The sequence below is a fragment of the Tamandua tetradactyla genome, chromosome 10 (assembly GCF_023851605.1).
Source record: "Tamandua tetradactyla isolate mTamTet1 chromosome 10, mTamTet1.pri, whole genome shotgun sequence".
Classification (NCBI taxonomy): domain Eukaryota; kingdom Metazoa; phylum Chordata; class Mammalia; order Pilosa; family Myrmecophagidae; genus Tamandua; species Tamandua tetradactyla.
Window position 1 is genome coordinate 106,281,352 of NC_135336.1, and position 16,780 is coordinate 106,298,131.

A 16,780-nucleotide genomic window follows, 5' to 3' on the forward strand; every position below is an offset into this window, starting at 1 on the left:
AGTTTTTCTATTTCTTCTTTTTGTTCAGCCCATGTCTTCTTCATGTCCTCCCTCAATTTATTGATTTCGTTTTTGAAGAGTTTTTCCATTTCTGTTCGTATATTCAGCATTAGTTGTCTCAGCTCATGTATCTTATTTGAACTATTGGTTTGTTCCTTTGACTGGGCCATATTTTCAATTTTCTGAGCGTGATCCGTTATCTTCTGCTGGCATCTGGGCATTTAGTCAGATTTCCCTGAGTGTTGAACCCCACAGGTTGTAAGATTTTTCTCTGAAATCTCTGGGTTCTGTTTTTCTTATCCTGCCCAGTAGGTGGCGCTCGTGGCACATGTTTGTCTGTGGATTCCACCAGTAAAAGTTGCTGTGGGTCCTTTAACTCTGGAAAACTCTCGCCGTAGGGGAGGTTTGGCAGCCGAAGCGTCTTGGAAGAGTGCCAGCCGGCCCGGGGGTCCGAACGCGGGGAGGGTCGCCGGCTGCCGCAGCACGTGAGAGCGCCCGACCAAATTTCCTATTCGGCCCGGGGCGCCAAGCGTGGCGGAAGGGCGCCAGCTGTCGCAGCCCGGGAGAGTGCACTGTTTCCAGGCGGACCGAGGAGTCACGTGTTTGGAAGGGACCCCCTGATCACCGTTCTCCGCAGTCTTGAGATTTCTGACCCAACTGTTTCAGTTGGTCCGGGGGGCCTCGCATGGTGGGGACGCCAGCCGCCGCGGCCTGAGGGGACCGCCTGCCCAATTCTGTAGCTGGCCTGGGAAGGAGGAAGGGAGGGACTCCGGCCGCTTGCCGTCCCGCCCAGGAAAGCCCGCGTCCCTCGGTGTTCTCACCGGAGCTGGTTCTCCCAGACAGTCAGCCGTTCCAGGATGGGGTACGCTGTCCCTTTGATCTCCGTCGTGGCTCCGGGAGCTGCTCTGTATTGTCTCCACTCCCCCAGTAGCTGTTCTGGAGGAGGAAAGGTGAGGGCGGCAAGGCTGTCGAGGCTGGTGGTGGAGGAGTCGGTGAAGGCGGAAGAGGGCACCGTGGTGGTTGGAGAGCCGCCGGAGCAGGAGGGGGAAGAGGGGAGAAGGAGGGCGGGCGGGCCGGCGGAGAAAGAGAGGGGGAAGGAGGGCGGGCGGCTCGGCTGCTGCGGGGCGTGGGCGCCGCACGGCGGGCCGGCGGAGAAAGGGGAGAAGGAGGGCGGGTGGGTTGGCTGCTGCGGGGCGTGGGCGCCGCGCCTCTTTTTGCTTTCTTGATGAAGTTCTTCGATGTGCAAAAGTTAAATTTTTTGGAGTTCCCATTTCTTTCTTTCTTCAGTGCTCTTGCTTTGGATGTAAGGTCTAGGAAGCCACCTCCTAGTATAAAGATTTATAAGATATTTCCCTGCGTTTTCTTCTAACAGTTTTATGGTTTTAGATCTAATGTAGGTCTTTGATCCATTTTGAATTAACTTTTGTATAGGGTGTGAGATATGGGTCCTCTTTCATTCTTTTGCGTATGGATATCTAGTTCTGTAGGCACCATTTATTGAAGATACTGTTCTGTCCCTGGTGAGTTGGTTTGACTGCCTTATCAATGATCAGTTGTCCATAAATGAGAGGGTCTATATCTGAACACTCTATTCTATTCCGTTGGTCATTATGTCTATCTTTATGCCAGTACCATGCTGTTTTTGACCACTGTAGCTTCGTAATATGCCTTAAAGTCAGGTAGCGTGAGACCGCCGACTTCATTTTTTTTTCTCCGAATACTTTTAGCTATTCAGGGCACCCTGCCCTTCCAGATAAATTTGGTTATTGGTTTTTCTATTTCTGAAAAGTGAGTTTTTTGGATTTTAATTGATATTGCATTGAATCTGTAAATTAATTTAGGTAGAATTGACTTCTTAACTATATTTAGTCTTCTAATCCATGAACACAGTTTGCCCTTCCATCTGTTTAGGTCTTCTGTGATTTCTTTTAACAATTTTCTTTTTATAGGTCTTTTGTCTCTTTAGTTAAATTTATTCCTAAGTATTTTATTCTTTTAGTTGCAATTGTAAATGGAATTCATTTCTTAATTTCCCCCTCAGATTGTTTATTGCTAGTGTATAGAAACCCTACAGATTTTTGAATGTTGATCTTGTAACCTGCCACTTTGCTGTACTCGTTTATTAGCTCTAGTAGTTTTGCTGTGGATTTTTCAGGGTTTTCGACATATAGTATCATATCATCTGCAAACAGTGATAGTTTTACTTCTTCCTTTCCAGTTTTGATGCCTTGTATTTCTTTTTGTTGTCTGATTGCTCTGGCTAGAACTTCCAACACAATGTTGAATAACAGTGGTGATAGTGGACATCCTTGTCTTGTTCCTGAACTTATCCCAGAAGTTTTGATATGTTATGTTTTCATTTTCATTTGCGTCGAGATATTTACTGATTTCTCTTGTAGTTTTTTCCTGTAATTTCTTCCTTGACCCACTGGTTGTTTAAGAGTGTGTTGTTGAGCCTCCACATATTTGTGAATTTTCTGGCATTTTGCCTATTATGGATTTCCAACTTTATTCCTTTATGATCTGAGATAGTGTTTTGTATGATTTCAACCTTTTTAAATGTATTGAGACTTGCTTTGTGACCTAGCATATAGTCTATCCTTGAGAATGATCCATGAGAACTTGAGAAAAAGGTGTATCCTGCTGTTGTGTGTGTAATATTCTATAAATGTCTGTTAAATCTAGCTCATTTATTGTATTATTCAAATTCTCTGTTTCTTTATTGATCCTCTGTCTAGATGTTCTGTCCATTGATGAGAGTGTGGAATTGAAGTCTCCAAGTATTGTGGTAGATGTGTCTATTTCTCTTTTCATTGTTTGCCTCATGTATTTTGGAGCTTTCTGGCTCAGTGCTTGAGTTAGTTTTAATGACAAAAATCTAGGGCTGTCTGGATTCCTATCTGTCATCTGCATATAGAATAGGTTTACTTCTTTTTCCGTTCTTAAACCTCAAATTGTTTTCTCTTGTCTAAGGCAACGTTAAAGAGCAGTGGAAACATTGGACTTCAGGCTGTGTCCTGATGTCAGTGGGAATACTTGTAGGATTTTCAAATAGGAGGGTGACTTCTCCAACATAAGATGTGGCGTTAGCATTGTGAACTGTCCCTCCTTGGCGTGGTCTGAATTCTACTTTCTTGCACAGAGTTTTAAAATTTCATGGAGTGAAATATGTTATTTTATAACACTAGTGTCTGGATATTATATCTTGTTTAGGAAGTACTTATCTACTGGAAAATGATAACTGCTTTTCTCCTATATTTTAATATTAAATTTTGCTTTTTGCATTTGTGTTATACGTAAATCTGTATAGCTTCAAATTACTTTTGTGTATGATAGGAACTGTGGTGTTTGAAAGTCTGATTTTACCAACTAAATGAATAACAGATTAGCCCCACACTATATTTCATAATAATCTTTTCCCCTCTTATTGGAATATTACCTTCATTTTAAACCACTGTACTATATGTACAATAGTCTGCATACTTTGTTTCTGTCAATTGTTGTCTATTTTGTGCCAATACCACACTTTTAACTCTTACATTTTTGTAATATGTATTTATAAGTGTCTTTCTGAAATAAATTTCTTGGCTTTTATACATTTTCTCTTCCATTTAAATTTTAGAATGAGATGTCATGTATGCAAATTGCATCATCTTATTGTTTTTCCTTACCCGTTATATCTTTGCCCATCCTTTGTTAGTCTTTTTTTTTTTTTGCATGGGCAGGCAACGTGAATCAAACCCAGGTCTTCAACTTGGCAGGCAAACTCTGCCTGCTGAGCCATTGTGACCCACCCAGTTGTTAAAATCACTATGTTTTACATGTTTCTCTTCTATTTAGTTAGCATTTGTTTTTCCTTTGTGAGTCGATTTGTAAATTTTTTTCTTTTAATAGATAAGTTACACCAGTGACATTTTTAGATATGTGTTTTCTCCTTTGTGCTGCATATTATTTTATATTGCTTGTGTATTGTTTGTATTTTGTTTGTCTCTTTAGTATGTCTCATTTGCATTCTAAAGCCTACTTTTGATATTTTTGAAGATTTGCATGTCTGTTCTAATCCCTACTTCTGTGCTTATGTTGACAGTGCCCTTGCTGTCCCTTTTGTTGCTTTTTAACCTTGTCTGGGCTGACAAATTCAGATGCTGGCCTCTGATACCCCCTTACCCTCTGACTCCCACTGACCTCTGCAGCAGCCCGTGACTCCTTTCCCTGTTTCTCCTCCCCCACCCCTTTTTTGTTGTCAGACATGTGACACTCACATACATGTGTAAGTATGTGATATTCACATCCACCCCCCTGGGCTTCAGTTTTGGTTTTACAGTTATGTTAAATGTCAACCACCGACTCATCCTTTCGCAGAAGCTTCCCTGGTTATCTCTTATTTGAATGAAGTACACCTTCTAGTAGCCTGCTTTAGTTCTCTCGTATTTAGAACTCTATTTCTGAAGTGGGTGGGGTGGGGTGGGGTGGGGGCAGACTTGTCTTGTAAAGGGCCCAGTAGTGAACGTCGTAGCTCTTGTGGCCGGGTGATCTCAGCCACGGCGACGTGGCTCTGCCCTGACCGCACACAGCCCGCGCAGGCAGGCAGTGCGTAAAGGAGCACGTGTGCCGGGTCCAGGGAAGGCTTGTGTCTGCCGAGAGGGCTTCTGGGGGCTGGTGCTTGAGGGTGCTGGGCCGGAATAGGAAGTCCCTGGCTTGTATTTTCCTTTACTGAATGTCTTAGAAAATGTTGCTCTGTTGTTGTTTTGCTTTGTGTGACCTCCATCAAAGTTTGGTGCTAGTCTAAATTTTTTCTCCTTGTGATGATTAGCTCTTTTTGCTTGATGTTCCTGAGGGATTTTTATCTTATTTTCAGAAAGGTTTTGTTTTGTTTTAAGTTTGATGGACTTTCACTGACTCTTACACTTCACCCGTTACTCTCTGTCCATTTTTACTTCTTTGTCTCAAATTTTTGTTCTCTCAGTTGTTTTCCTGCCTTTCTTCAGTCCTTACTAAAGTTGTGTTTGCATTTAATTCTCTTTGGTCATCCTTTAATTTAGTATTCATATTTCTTCAATTTCTTTTCTGAGTATGATTAATTTTTATTGTATTTTTCCACTTTTTTTGGCCATTTCTATTTTTAGTTTTGACATTTCTAATTCTAGGGTGATTATTATTTCCTCATATGTTTGAGGATATTTAATTCAGTTCAGATTGTTATGTTACAATTTCCTTTCACTTCATGGGTGGATGTTATGGAGAGAGTTTTCATCAACTGAAATGTTATGTTTCTCATTTTCCTTTTCTTTTTAATGATAGCTTTTTAAGGAGTTGGTTTGAGTTGTTTTTGTTTTTCCCCTATCCCGAGGCATTTTGTGAATGGCCATCAGAAGATATAGCGGAGTGTGGTTCCTTTAGTGGGAGCTGGTGGATAGGAGGAGGGAGTGTTGGTGTGTCTTGTTTTTCTTTTGTTTCTACTGGATATTTAATTTACCCTCTTCACTCTTGCTTTTCCTTCTTGCCACACTTCCAAGGAGATCACCTTAGCAGTCTGATTCTGTCGCAGAAGTGCTGCTTCTCCAAAGCTGCCACAGTCTGTCCCCACTTACGTCCAAGCCCTTCCTGTATCCAGTGCTGTGAGGTCCCAGGTCCCAGGTCTGTCATCGGTGTCTTGGCACTTGATCATGGACTTGGGGGTGATTTTGTTTGTGCTTCCTCTGCATTCTCCTTTCTTTTTCTGGGAGTCCCTTAAGCCTTTCTTTCCCATCTCTCCCCTGTTCACTGGCATACAGCAGGAGCTCTGTTGGGATTTGGGGTTTCTTTCTTTCCTACAGATATTTAGAAGTTCATGGTAGTCTCTGAGTCTTAATAGAGAAGCTGTAGGTCACGTGTGGGTTTATTTGTGCTCCTTGTTTTGGGGGGGGAGGATGTGTGGAGGGATTTGGATTCTGAGGGTGGCATTTCCTTCAGCCCTATTTTTCCCTTTAATTAATTTTGAGGTTTTCTTTTTTGCATAAAACTTTTTAATTTTTATGAAGTAAAATCTGTTGTTTAAACTCGTTATCATTTCAAAAGGTTTTTAAATGCCTAATTTTGAAGTGAATTAAGTTTCTTGAGTTTGGGTTTTTACTCTCTGTGTAAATGGATTTCAGAAGCGAAAGGCCAATTATAAAGTTGCAAATAACAGATAAAGTTGGTTTTTCTGATTCTCTCTGAAATGCGAAGGGCCTTGGAAGTACATTGGAGCTAGCCTCATTGACTTCCGGCAGGAGAGATGGTTTTCTTTGGCAGGAGGGTCTTTGGGGCTCTGAGTCAGAAGCAGAGTTGATTTTTTTGTGCTACACCCTGCTCCCCTGTTGGTTCTTGTGGTTTAGGATAGCTTTGAAGGTGCTCTAGGCTCCCTCCTCTCCGGGGTTTTCCTCTTAGGCTGCCAACTCTGTGCCCTGGGGTTGGCGTAGTTCTGGGGAACTAGCCACGAGCTGAGTCCGAACTGCTCAGGCAGCCCTGCTCAGCTACTGCCCTTTGGGCTTCCTGGAATGGATAGAGCTGAGTCGTCTCCCAGGGTTAGGGAATGTCGCCCGGACAGGATTGCATTAATTTAGCGCTTGCACTCAGAGACTGTGGAAATGGACAGACCTGTGTTGTGAAGTCTTAACTTGTGTAACAGACTCACTGTGGGTATCTTGCTTGGATTTCTGACCCTCTGTTTCTTCGTCTGTGAAATCAGCCTGGTCACACATCCTCTGTGTTGTGAGTGTTTTGCGATTGTGCTTACAGGCTTGGCACGGAGCCTGTCACAGCATACCCAGGGCCCATGGTGACGGGCTGGTCTCTTCATTCGGTGTCCTCACCCTGGTGCTGGCCCTTGAGCACATCATGGCCACAGAGTTCTCTCTCAGTACACACATTTTTGCCATATAAGCTAGAGGGCATTGATTAACTTGTTCACAATGACTTATTTATTTTAGGATACTGAAGTGTATAAAGCTACAGTAAAAGATGACCTCACCAAATGGCAGAATATTCTGAAAGCCCATAGCTCTGTGGACTGGTTAATAGTGGTAGTTGAAAATGATGCCAAGAAAAAAAATAAAACCAACATCCTTCCCCGAACTTCTATTGTGGACAAAATAAGAAATGATTTTTGTAATAAACAGAGTGACAGGTAAGTGTATCTTTAATTTTACCTCATTTGGCTAATATTTGGATTATAGCGATTACTGGCTTCCATGTAAAACTTAATATTTACTGACTAGTTCTTCCATGACCTTTAGAACGCATTGGAGGTGCTAGAAAGACAGCTTGCTCCCTCCTCATGGAGTGCCTCATCTGGCCAGTGAAGAACTGTGGACATTTTTTAAGTTTTTTGCAGCTTCAGCCAAAGCTTGATCCCAAGTGGGTCACTTGGAATGAAACGGTTCCATTGTCAGGTGATCATGGGAAATGTCATAGACGTGGGCATGCATATGTGAGGCTTTGAGAAGCCTTGCATTCCTTGCATAGAGCGGGTTTCCTTACACATTTTACACTGTGGAATCTTGTGTTTTGTTTGTTTAACTTAATATCTATTAAGAGGTCCTTAGACCAAACCTTATAAAATGTTGGCTTAATCCCCTTTGAAAGCTGTAAGAAGGAACCTGGGGGTGCTGAGGGTCTGTCTGCTCCAGTGGACTTGCTCTCCTCTCCGGCGTTTCCTTGCTTGTGCCCAAGCTCTCCCCTTAGTGCTCGCTCACTGTCTCACGGTGTGGCCTTTCCGGTTACCCAGCATTTACAGGGGCCCTCTGTGTACCGGGCCCCAGAGAATCCCAAGAGAGCAAAGCACAATCCCTGCCCGGGTTCAGCATGGGGCTGCTAGCAGCAGCGGTGAGGGCTGCCCGCAGAGGCGGGTGCTCTTCACCACCCAGTCACCGTGCCTGTGGCCGCCACGGCGGGAAGGACTGAGGTGGGGAGCTCCCGGGAGCTGCCTGAGCCTGCAAGGGCGGGGACACATGGGCTACTCAGGAGGACTTTCCTGAGAAAGCGGGGGCTGGGCTAGGATTGCAGGGCAGGGTGGAGTGCCAGGCAGACAGGCCCAGGACCCTGGTTGTGCGTCCATGTCAACCCTGCGAGTGGCTGGTTCTGCAGGGGAGGGTCCCGAAGCTTTTCTCACGTTCCCACAGTGCTGGGCGCAGGCCGATTTGATGCTGAATTGGTTTATAGTTTGGATAAATCTGAGTTGGAGATTTTTTTCCCTTTAAGGTCTATTATTCATAAATTAGTTATCCATGGGTATCACTTTAAAATTTTAGCAGGCTGCCCTGTAGCTGAGTGCCCTCCTTTCTCTAAGGTGAAGGTGCACTGATGCGTTTAGTGTAGAAGGGTAGATGGGCGGCCACCAAGCCTGTAGGAAGAGCGCTGTGTTTCAGGATGGGGCAGAGAGTGGACAAGCACTGCATAGTGAAATGTTAGGGTCGGGCTGGACACCCAAACCAACCAGCCTGGGAGCTTTAATCAGAGAAAGTGTGCGTTTACGCAAGTTTTTAAACATTTAGTCTTAAATAGGTCAAACCTGCTATTGTTTTGATTTTTGTTATTTGTTAATTTGATGTGTGTTAATTTGCTGAGCTAGCTTTAATAAATCTGTATCTCTTTAATGTGAATAAACTAGATCATATTTTCATAAATTTCGATTTAGTAGAATCTGTATTAACGCTTGTTTTATTAAATAGTGTCACTTTTGACCTTTGAAAATACTGGAATAATTGGCCCCAAAGTGGCTTGCTGTTTTTTTACTTATGAAATTTTTTTAATATAAATATTACATTTTCACTGTAGAATTATTATAAAAAGGTAATGAGAAAAAATAAAATGGATATCAATTCTTAGTGTTGGATATGTATCTTTCCAGATATTTTTCTGCATGTGTATAGAATCTATTTTAAAATAGCATATAATATATCACGTTTTTAAATTGCTTTTTCCACTTAATATATTATAAACATTTTCCCACAAACGACAAATATATTTCTTTACCATTCTTGCTAGTATCTAATACTCCATTGTAGTAACATGTCAAGTTTTTTATACAATCCTCTGATAGACTTAAAGGTTATTGTTGTTGTTTTTTTAATCCCAAATGACAATATTATGAACAGTTTTCAAGTTCAGATGTTATGTACACCCTTAATTGTTTCCCTAGGATAAATTCCTAAACGGGAAATTGCTTTGTAAAAGGTTTTAGACGTTTTTTTCAGGCCTTTGGTAAGTATTGCCAAATTGAAGAGCGGGCTTGGTAATTGTTTGTGCCAGTTGCAGTCACATTGAGCTCGGGGAGAGTCTATCCTGGGGCTCCTGGTGACATGAGCCCATCTCATGAGGGGCTCTTTGGAACTACTGGTGCAGCCTGGGGGCAGTGCAGCCTGCGGGCCAGCCTGCTGGCTGTAGACAGGGTTGGTATTTTTCTCTCTGAAACACCCCTGAATTGATTAGTTGTTTTGGTCTTTCTCTTTCTGAATTTTCTTTGTAGGCTTGTTGTAAATTTCTGAAGCATAGCTCTTTTCAATTATTTTTAAAAATGAAGATCCAGAGACAATACACCTCACAGGACATGCTAAGGGTAGAAGATATATCTAGTATGTAGTGTCTGGTTGCTGAAAGTACCAGGTCTCTGGAAAATAGTTTTGGTGGCTGGTGTTATGTCAGTTTTATTTCCCTGGTGCTTTTAGGGGACTCGATGCCTAGTAGGGACTAAGTGTGGATAGTCATAATCCTTGAAAATTATTTCTGAGTTCAAATTTATCTGTCTTCTTTCTCAATCACTATTCCCAAGACAAAAGAAAGTTACCTTTTCTAACCTCTGGGATGAGTATGTTGCCTTTTCTAAACCCATTGGTAACTTTATAATTTTATGCCTTTGTTATTTTTATACCCATAGGTACAAAGTCTTTTTGCTGTCAGATTGTTTTATATCTGTATATTAATCCATATTCTGAGCATTAGTTATTAATGATTTATTAATTCTGCCCTTGAGAGCTTCCCAGCCAGGTGGGAAAGATTGGCCTACCAAGGGAAAAAGTGCTTTGACTGCATCTGTGTCTGGGTAGGGTGGTGGGGGCCCAGGGAGGGGTTAGTGAGGAGGAGGTGAGCCCGGCTGTGAAGGGTGGGTGGGAATGTGCTAGGTGAAAAGGGGCCTGGAATGATGAGTCCAGTGGGCTGGAGCTGGGATCATTGAGGTCATACTAGACAGCAGGGCCAGACCCATATCGTATGGTCCTTGTGCACCATGCTAAGAAATTAACTGTTATTCCGACAGTTAACAGGGAACCAACCCAAGTGTTGGAGGGGGCAGGGAGTGAGGGCAGGGTTTTTTGTGTTTGTTTGTGCTTTGCATGGGCATGTACCGGGAATCAACATGGTCTCTGGCATGGTAAGTGAGAACTCTGCCGCTGAGCCATTATGGCTGCCCGAGGGCTGGGTTTTGACTATGACATGATTACCTTAGTTTTCAAAGAACCCTGGAGGGAGAAAAAAGACTCAAAGCTCAACACAAATCCCTTCTCCCCCTCTCCAGTCCATTTGACAGCAAACTCTCCTTAACTTTTGCTCTGTGTAGGGCAATAGCACAGCTTATGATGAAACCTTTTTCTGATTGGATTTCTGACCACCTGCTCAATGGTTTTCACTGATTGAAAGGGGGAAGGAGGGAGAGAGGGAGGAAGTAACTTTGTGCTGCCAGCGAATGGTTGAGAGGAGCAGTTGGGCTGTGCTTGGGTGTGTTTCCCACACAGGCCTTCCTCTCTTTGCAGATGTGTTGTGCTCTCCGACCCCTTGAAAGACTCTTCGCGAACTCAGGAATCCTGGAATGCCTTCCTGACCAAACTCAGGACATTGCTTCTCATGTCTTTTACCAAAAACTTAGGCAAGTTTGAAGATGACATGAGAACCTTGAGGGAGAAGAGGACTGAGCCAGGCTGGAGCTTTTGTGAATATTTCATGGTTCAGGTACTTGGCCACTTGTAGAACTAAACCATTTTCTTCTTCCTGTCCCTTCCCCTCCCCTCTTTCCTCCTTCCTTTCTCAACAGGCTGCTCTCTTAGGATAATTCGTGGGGAGGGTACCCTGTTTAAAAGGAAGAGACCATCTGGTAGCTGGAGTAGATGTTTTTTGTCTTAGGAAGCAGAAGCTCAGAGATGGTCTTGGGGGTGATTTTATCACCAGCTCCCTTGCTGTCCCCCAACTTGGTGTCCAACCTCATTCTGAAGTAGCCTTGTCTTCAGCTCACTGAGTAGCATAGTCTGCCAGGTCCTATGATTGAACTGTGGCCTCCTGGGAACATGGCCTCCCTAGTTTTGTTTTATAACCTTGGAGTCCAGTAGAGGCGCATCTTCAGGTAGCTTTTTAAGTATAATTTAAATAAATTTGCAGGCTTCTCAAATGGTAGCTCATAATCAACTGTTTTACCCTTTTAAGGAAAAACACCATAAATAAGTAAGGGGATGCCAATAGATTAATTTGGGGGAGGGAGGAGCCTCCCTTACACTGCCAAGGGTGACAAAATAATTGCTCCCACCATCTTCTGACTGAAAAAGCCAAATTTTCGTATTTAAATATCACCTGTGTTTGAACTACTCAATGAATAATGCAGTTGGAAAAGATCGATTGTGTTTTGGGTTTTGGCTCTTACTTCTGATGCTGATACTTATGTTTTAGTGGTATTTGATAGATTTGGTACAGTTAAGGGAATTTGAATATGTTAATCTTACCCTGTAGATCGACACAGACCTTTCTGGTTGCCTGCCTCTTCAGCCTTGGTGGGGAGGCTCTCATCCTCAGTCAGTTTCCCAGATTCACACAGAAGGAAGGGGGAAGGCCCAGTGAGCCTGGTGGGGAAGTGTCGGAATCTGATTTGTTGCCTGTGAACCCATAGTTGGGTGGGGGGGGATGGAGGGGGGAGGGACCCAGAGGGAGAGAGGGGTGTGAGTGTGGGAGTTTGTACGTGCACATGCACCTCCGTGCTCTGTCCGCCGACAGGCCTAGAAAACGTGGTGCCTCAGCACCCAGGAGCATGTTCTGAGTTCTGTGTTCCAGTCCAGGAGCAGGAGGACACGAGACGAGCCTGGTGCATCTTGCAAAACCAGGAAGTAAAGCCGTGCTTTCAAGGAGGATATTGATATAAACAAGCAGTTGATTAAGTAAATGAAGGAGAAGGAAGCTCCACTGTAGGAAGAATTCCAGTCAGTAAATGTAGAAGGAAAGAAAAATAGAAAATCACTGTAGGCAAACATCATAGTAAAAATTACTCCAGACAAGAGCCGCTGGTGAGTGCTACAGGTAGTGGGCAGAGGGCCAGGGAAGTTAGGACTGCCAGCGACACAGGGCGTGGAGAGACTGCCCGGCACCCCTGCACTGAAGCATCCAGGGGAGCAGTGGGGTTGTCGTGCTCCTTGGTGTGGCATGCTGGAGAAACAGTGTCATTTCTCCACAAAGGTACACACCCTCATCTCGGTGCTGAGGAGGCATTAGACAAGACACCAGGCCTGCCCTCCTCAAAAGTGTCAAGTCAGGAAAGACCAGGAAAGACTGTCCTTAAAAGGACATGAGTGGGGAAAGTGGTGAAATTCAGATAAGGACTGCAGTCATAGGGGACCTAGCATGGCACAGTGTTTGGATTCTGGTTTTGATCATCATACTCCAGGTATCTAAGACTTGACTTTAGAGGAACTGAGTAAAGTCTTCAAAGAAACCACTGTTTCCCCCCAAATCCTGCATTTAAAATGAGTTCAAAATAAAAAATTAGTTTATTGGATTTCTCAGTCTCAAAAATGCTGACGTTACTTCATAAAGAAAAGAGTTCAGCTTAACTCAACAATTTCTCTCCTAAAACACTGCCCATAAATGTTTTCAGGGCAAACAAGGTAAGAAAAAGAGCTTACAGGGGTCCTGGAGGGAGTGAGAGAAGCGCTCCCTGCTGCTCTGGGTCATGGAGGCTCACCTTGTGCTCAGACTCTTCTAAGCATATTACAGAAATTGAATTTAATCTTCACCCAAAATTCTTACCAGGGGGAGCAGTTTTTCTCAGAGAAGAAAGTGGAGACCCAGGTGGACCCAGTTGTTGCCCAGCCTTCATGGCTGCAGCGGTGACTCGGGTGGTGGGGACTCCGAGCTGTGCTCTTGAACCCTTCTGCCCAGTGGAGTGGGGTCTGTCCTTTGGGGTCTCTGCTTGGGGTCTGCAGACACGAGGTGAGACTTGAGGCCAGATATGTGAATATGGTCCATGGGTGGATCTGTGCAGGTGTGTTGGCCTGCATGCTTTTTACTCTTTAATGTGTATAATAGTGGAAATTGGGGGTGGGGGGGAATCACCTGTTGACCCATTGTTTTACATTTATTGAGCACCCCCATGTGCCAGGCGCTCTGCCAGGTGCTGGATGGTACCAGGGAACAGTCCTCATGGAGCTTTTGGTTAGAATAGGGGACAGCAAACGGATGAATTATACAGAGCATCAGAGCAGCAGCCCAACAAAGGGAAGACAAAGTGCAGCAGACAGAGAAGAGGTGTTCTGTGAGCAGATGGATGGCTGCTGCCAAATCTGAGGTGGATGCAGTGGGGACTTTGGTGAAGAGGAGCTGTTCTAAATAGGGCACTGAGGAAGGCCTCACTGAGGTTAAGAAGCAAGCCATGCTGATGTGTGGAGACAGTGAAGAAGAGTGTCCCGGGCCCAAGGAGGAGCCAGTGCAAAGACCCCGAGGCAGGAGCATGCCCAGCTCCTCAGAGATGCTGGTGGAGTTGAGCAGTGAGGTTCTAGAGGCAACACTGATGGGGTGGGGGAGGCAGGGCCCCAGGAGTCTAGAATGCCCTTGAAAGGACCTTGGTTTCTCCTCTGCATGTGATGAGCAGCCATTGACTGAGAAAGGGAAGGATTGGGTAGAGCACATTTGAGGGGAGATTTGGGATTCAGGTTTGGTCATGTGAACTTTGAGCTGTGAGTTTGGTACCCACGTGAGGATGTTGAGTATGCAGTTGAGTCTGGCATGGGTTGAAGTTATAGATTTCAGTAGTTGTACTGAAGGGCCTGAGGGTAGAAAGGAAAAGAAGCCGAGTCCGAGGACCAAGCCCTGGGGCATCTAGTGGTAGAGCCTGGGAGAGTGGAGGATCCAGCAGAGCAGACAGGGGAGAAAGTTCGGTGGGCCTCTGTCTCCCATGCCAGGGAGAGATCAGGAGCGGAAGAGTGACCAGTGGTCTCCGATACTGCCAGAGCAGTTTCCAGAACTCAGTGTGGCCTTTTCTTGTGCCTCTGCAGTCCCCAGCTCTGGCCGTGCCTAAATGTTGGCATCTTTAACAAACATAGCAGAAGCAGAAGCATTCCTCAGTGCTGTTGTAATATTTAATAGCAGCACAATAGTTCATGAAGTTGATTTATATTTTTGCTTCTTTTTAAACTTCTGGGAGAATAGGAGGAACTTGCCTTTGTCTTTGAGATGCTGCAGCAGTTTGAAGATGCCTTGGTACAGTACGATGAGCTGGACGCCCTGTTTTCCCAGTATGTTGTCAACTTTGGGGCTGGCGGTGAGTAGTAAAGCTTCAGAAACACATTATTTTTCTAAACATAGTTATTCCTACCTTCAAATTGTTTGGAAGCTGCTATTTATTAACCAAATGATTTAATCATCTTTTGCTGTTTGTATACATATTATATAGGATATATTCTTGTGATTCCTACAGGAAACGTAATGAGAATTAAGAATTAACCACCTTCATTCTCAGAAAACTTTAAGCAATTTTAAAGTTGATTTTCACATATAAAGTGTGATTCCCACAACTTAGCTAGTGAAACTTCTGACTCTGTACTTTCTTGTTAAGATAAGGACAGAAGTCTCTTTATCTTTTCTGTTTAGAGTTTGTTCTTGTCGTATTTGCGTTTTCATTATTTGCAACAAGTTTTATAAGACTCCGTTGTAATGGGAATTTATCTTTTTTAACTTTTAAACAGTGTGTTAAATTCTTTGCTTAAATAACCAAATTAGTGTAATGAAACCATCTGCAAAAGAAAAAAATTGCAATTGCCTTTATAGCTTTTGGTTGTTTATTTTGATAGAAATGGTATCATAATATGTGGCTTATAATTTTCCCTGGAGCTTATTGTTCTTACTAACAGTATCGCAAGCATCCCTCCAGATTAACAGACCAAGTTTTGGCTTTTTTTCACTGTTGCTAAAAACCGCAAAAGGCAGTTTCACCCCAGCCTGTCCCCTACGGGTGACATGTTTCCACTTTCTTACCAGCACATGCGCCACGGTGGACATCTCTGCTGGGTGTCCTTCTTGGGACCTTCCCGTGGTGCATAAGAGGAGGGCAGTTCAGGGGGCTTGGGGTCTGCTGAGAACCCCAGGAAGGTGAGATGCAGGTCGGTCAGCACTGGCTGTGGGCACGTCCTGCTTCTCCAGATGAGATGGGGCTAAAGCCCACTCCAAGCCAGTTTTTACAAAGTTCAGGTTTAGATTTCTTACTTTGTTAAGAGTCAAATATGAGCATATAATTAAAGCAAAGAGTTTACTAATTAAATAAAAAAATTATAGAGGAGATAAAATTATCTAGCTTATAATTGATTTCTTACATTTCATATATCCATTTTATACATATGTATGTTTAAAATATCTTGCATAGTTCACATAATTTCTTTGTTCTCAGTTTAAAATAAAACTGGGGCAATTTAAAGTCCAAAAGTGAGCCTGGACCAAGTTTTGTGGTTAACTGAGAACATTATTCATTTTTATTCATTCATTCAACAAATATGTATTGAGGGCCCACTATGTGCGGGGCACAGCTCTAAATACAGCGGAGACACAGCATCCTAGAAGGGATACAGGCACGGAAAAACGAATACGAAACTTCATGCTGGATAGGAATGAGCTCTGAGGAGGAAAGGATGCAAGTCAAGGGAACAAAGTGATGGAAGGTGCCGTTTAATTTTTTTTTTTAATGTTGAAAACATCACTTTAATAGATAATTCTTCCTCTTACCTAGGAACACAATAAAATCCACTGCCTTCTGAATAAACTCCTGAAGCTATGAGAATGAGAGTGGGGAAAATTCAGATGGGCTGTAATATCCACTACCTTAAACTCCAGGAGACAAAGGTTCCAACCGCAGGGCAGCATTGACATGCCGTGACGAGCCACATGTATGACTTCAGAATAGCGAGAATCAGGAATCAGACATGAAGTGGGGTGGGGAAGTATGGTTTTGCAGGGGAAGAGAGAAACTGTCAATGAAGAAAAGAATTACTGAATACCAAATTAAAGAATAAAAGTGCTCCCATGGTAAATACTGTCAGAATGAAAGCAGGAATCATTAGCTGAGGAGCTGATGTTCGCAGAGTTTGAAGAAACCTTTTCTGATGACACTTAGGCAAACTGGTTGCTTGAGATTTGTTCATCAGGTCTGTGAGCAAGACTAATAAATGCCTCAGCAAACCCCAAATGATAAGCAAATCAGTCTTGCTCAAGAACACACACCCGTGGTCACATATGATGTTTTCAACCAAGAATTAAGAATAAGGTCATAACCTAAAGGTCAGACAGGTGTGTGGCCAATGTGTTAAAGTCTCCTACACATCGCTCACAACTGCTTCTTAGCTGTGATTCTCCTGTAAAACAGTTTCCGAACTTTGTAGCAAGACATCAGTGATCTTCTAACTGATCATAAAATGTGAGCACATTTACTTTAGATTTCTGGGAGGAAAGAAATGTATATACTGATGCTTTATGCATGCTCAGGGCCAGCTGATAAGTACTCCATTCAGTAATAGCATGACACAGA

General features: G+C 43.5%; 1 protein-coding gene across 4 annotated transcripts in view; it reads left to right on the plus strand.

Moving 5' to 3' along the window:
• Nucleotides 1–16,780, plus strand: part of TRAPPC10 (trafficking protein particle complex subunit 10) — a 118,494-nt gene that overhangs the window by 48,984 nt on the left and 52,730 nt on the right. For all 4 annotated transcript variants that reach the window (XM_077119129.1, XM_077119130.1, XM_077119132.1 and 1 more), the window contains 3 exons: nt 6,951–7,147; nt 10,767–10,962; nt 14,416–14,527. In XM_077119129.1, coding sequence (XP_076975244.1) covers nt 6,951–7,147; nt 10,767–10,962; nt 14,416–14,527 — 505 coding nt within the window. The remainder of the gene's footprint in view (nt 1–6,950; nt 7,148–10,766; nt 10,963–14,415; nt 14,528–16,780) is intronic.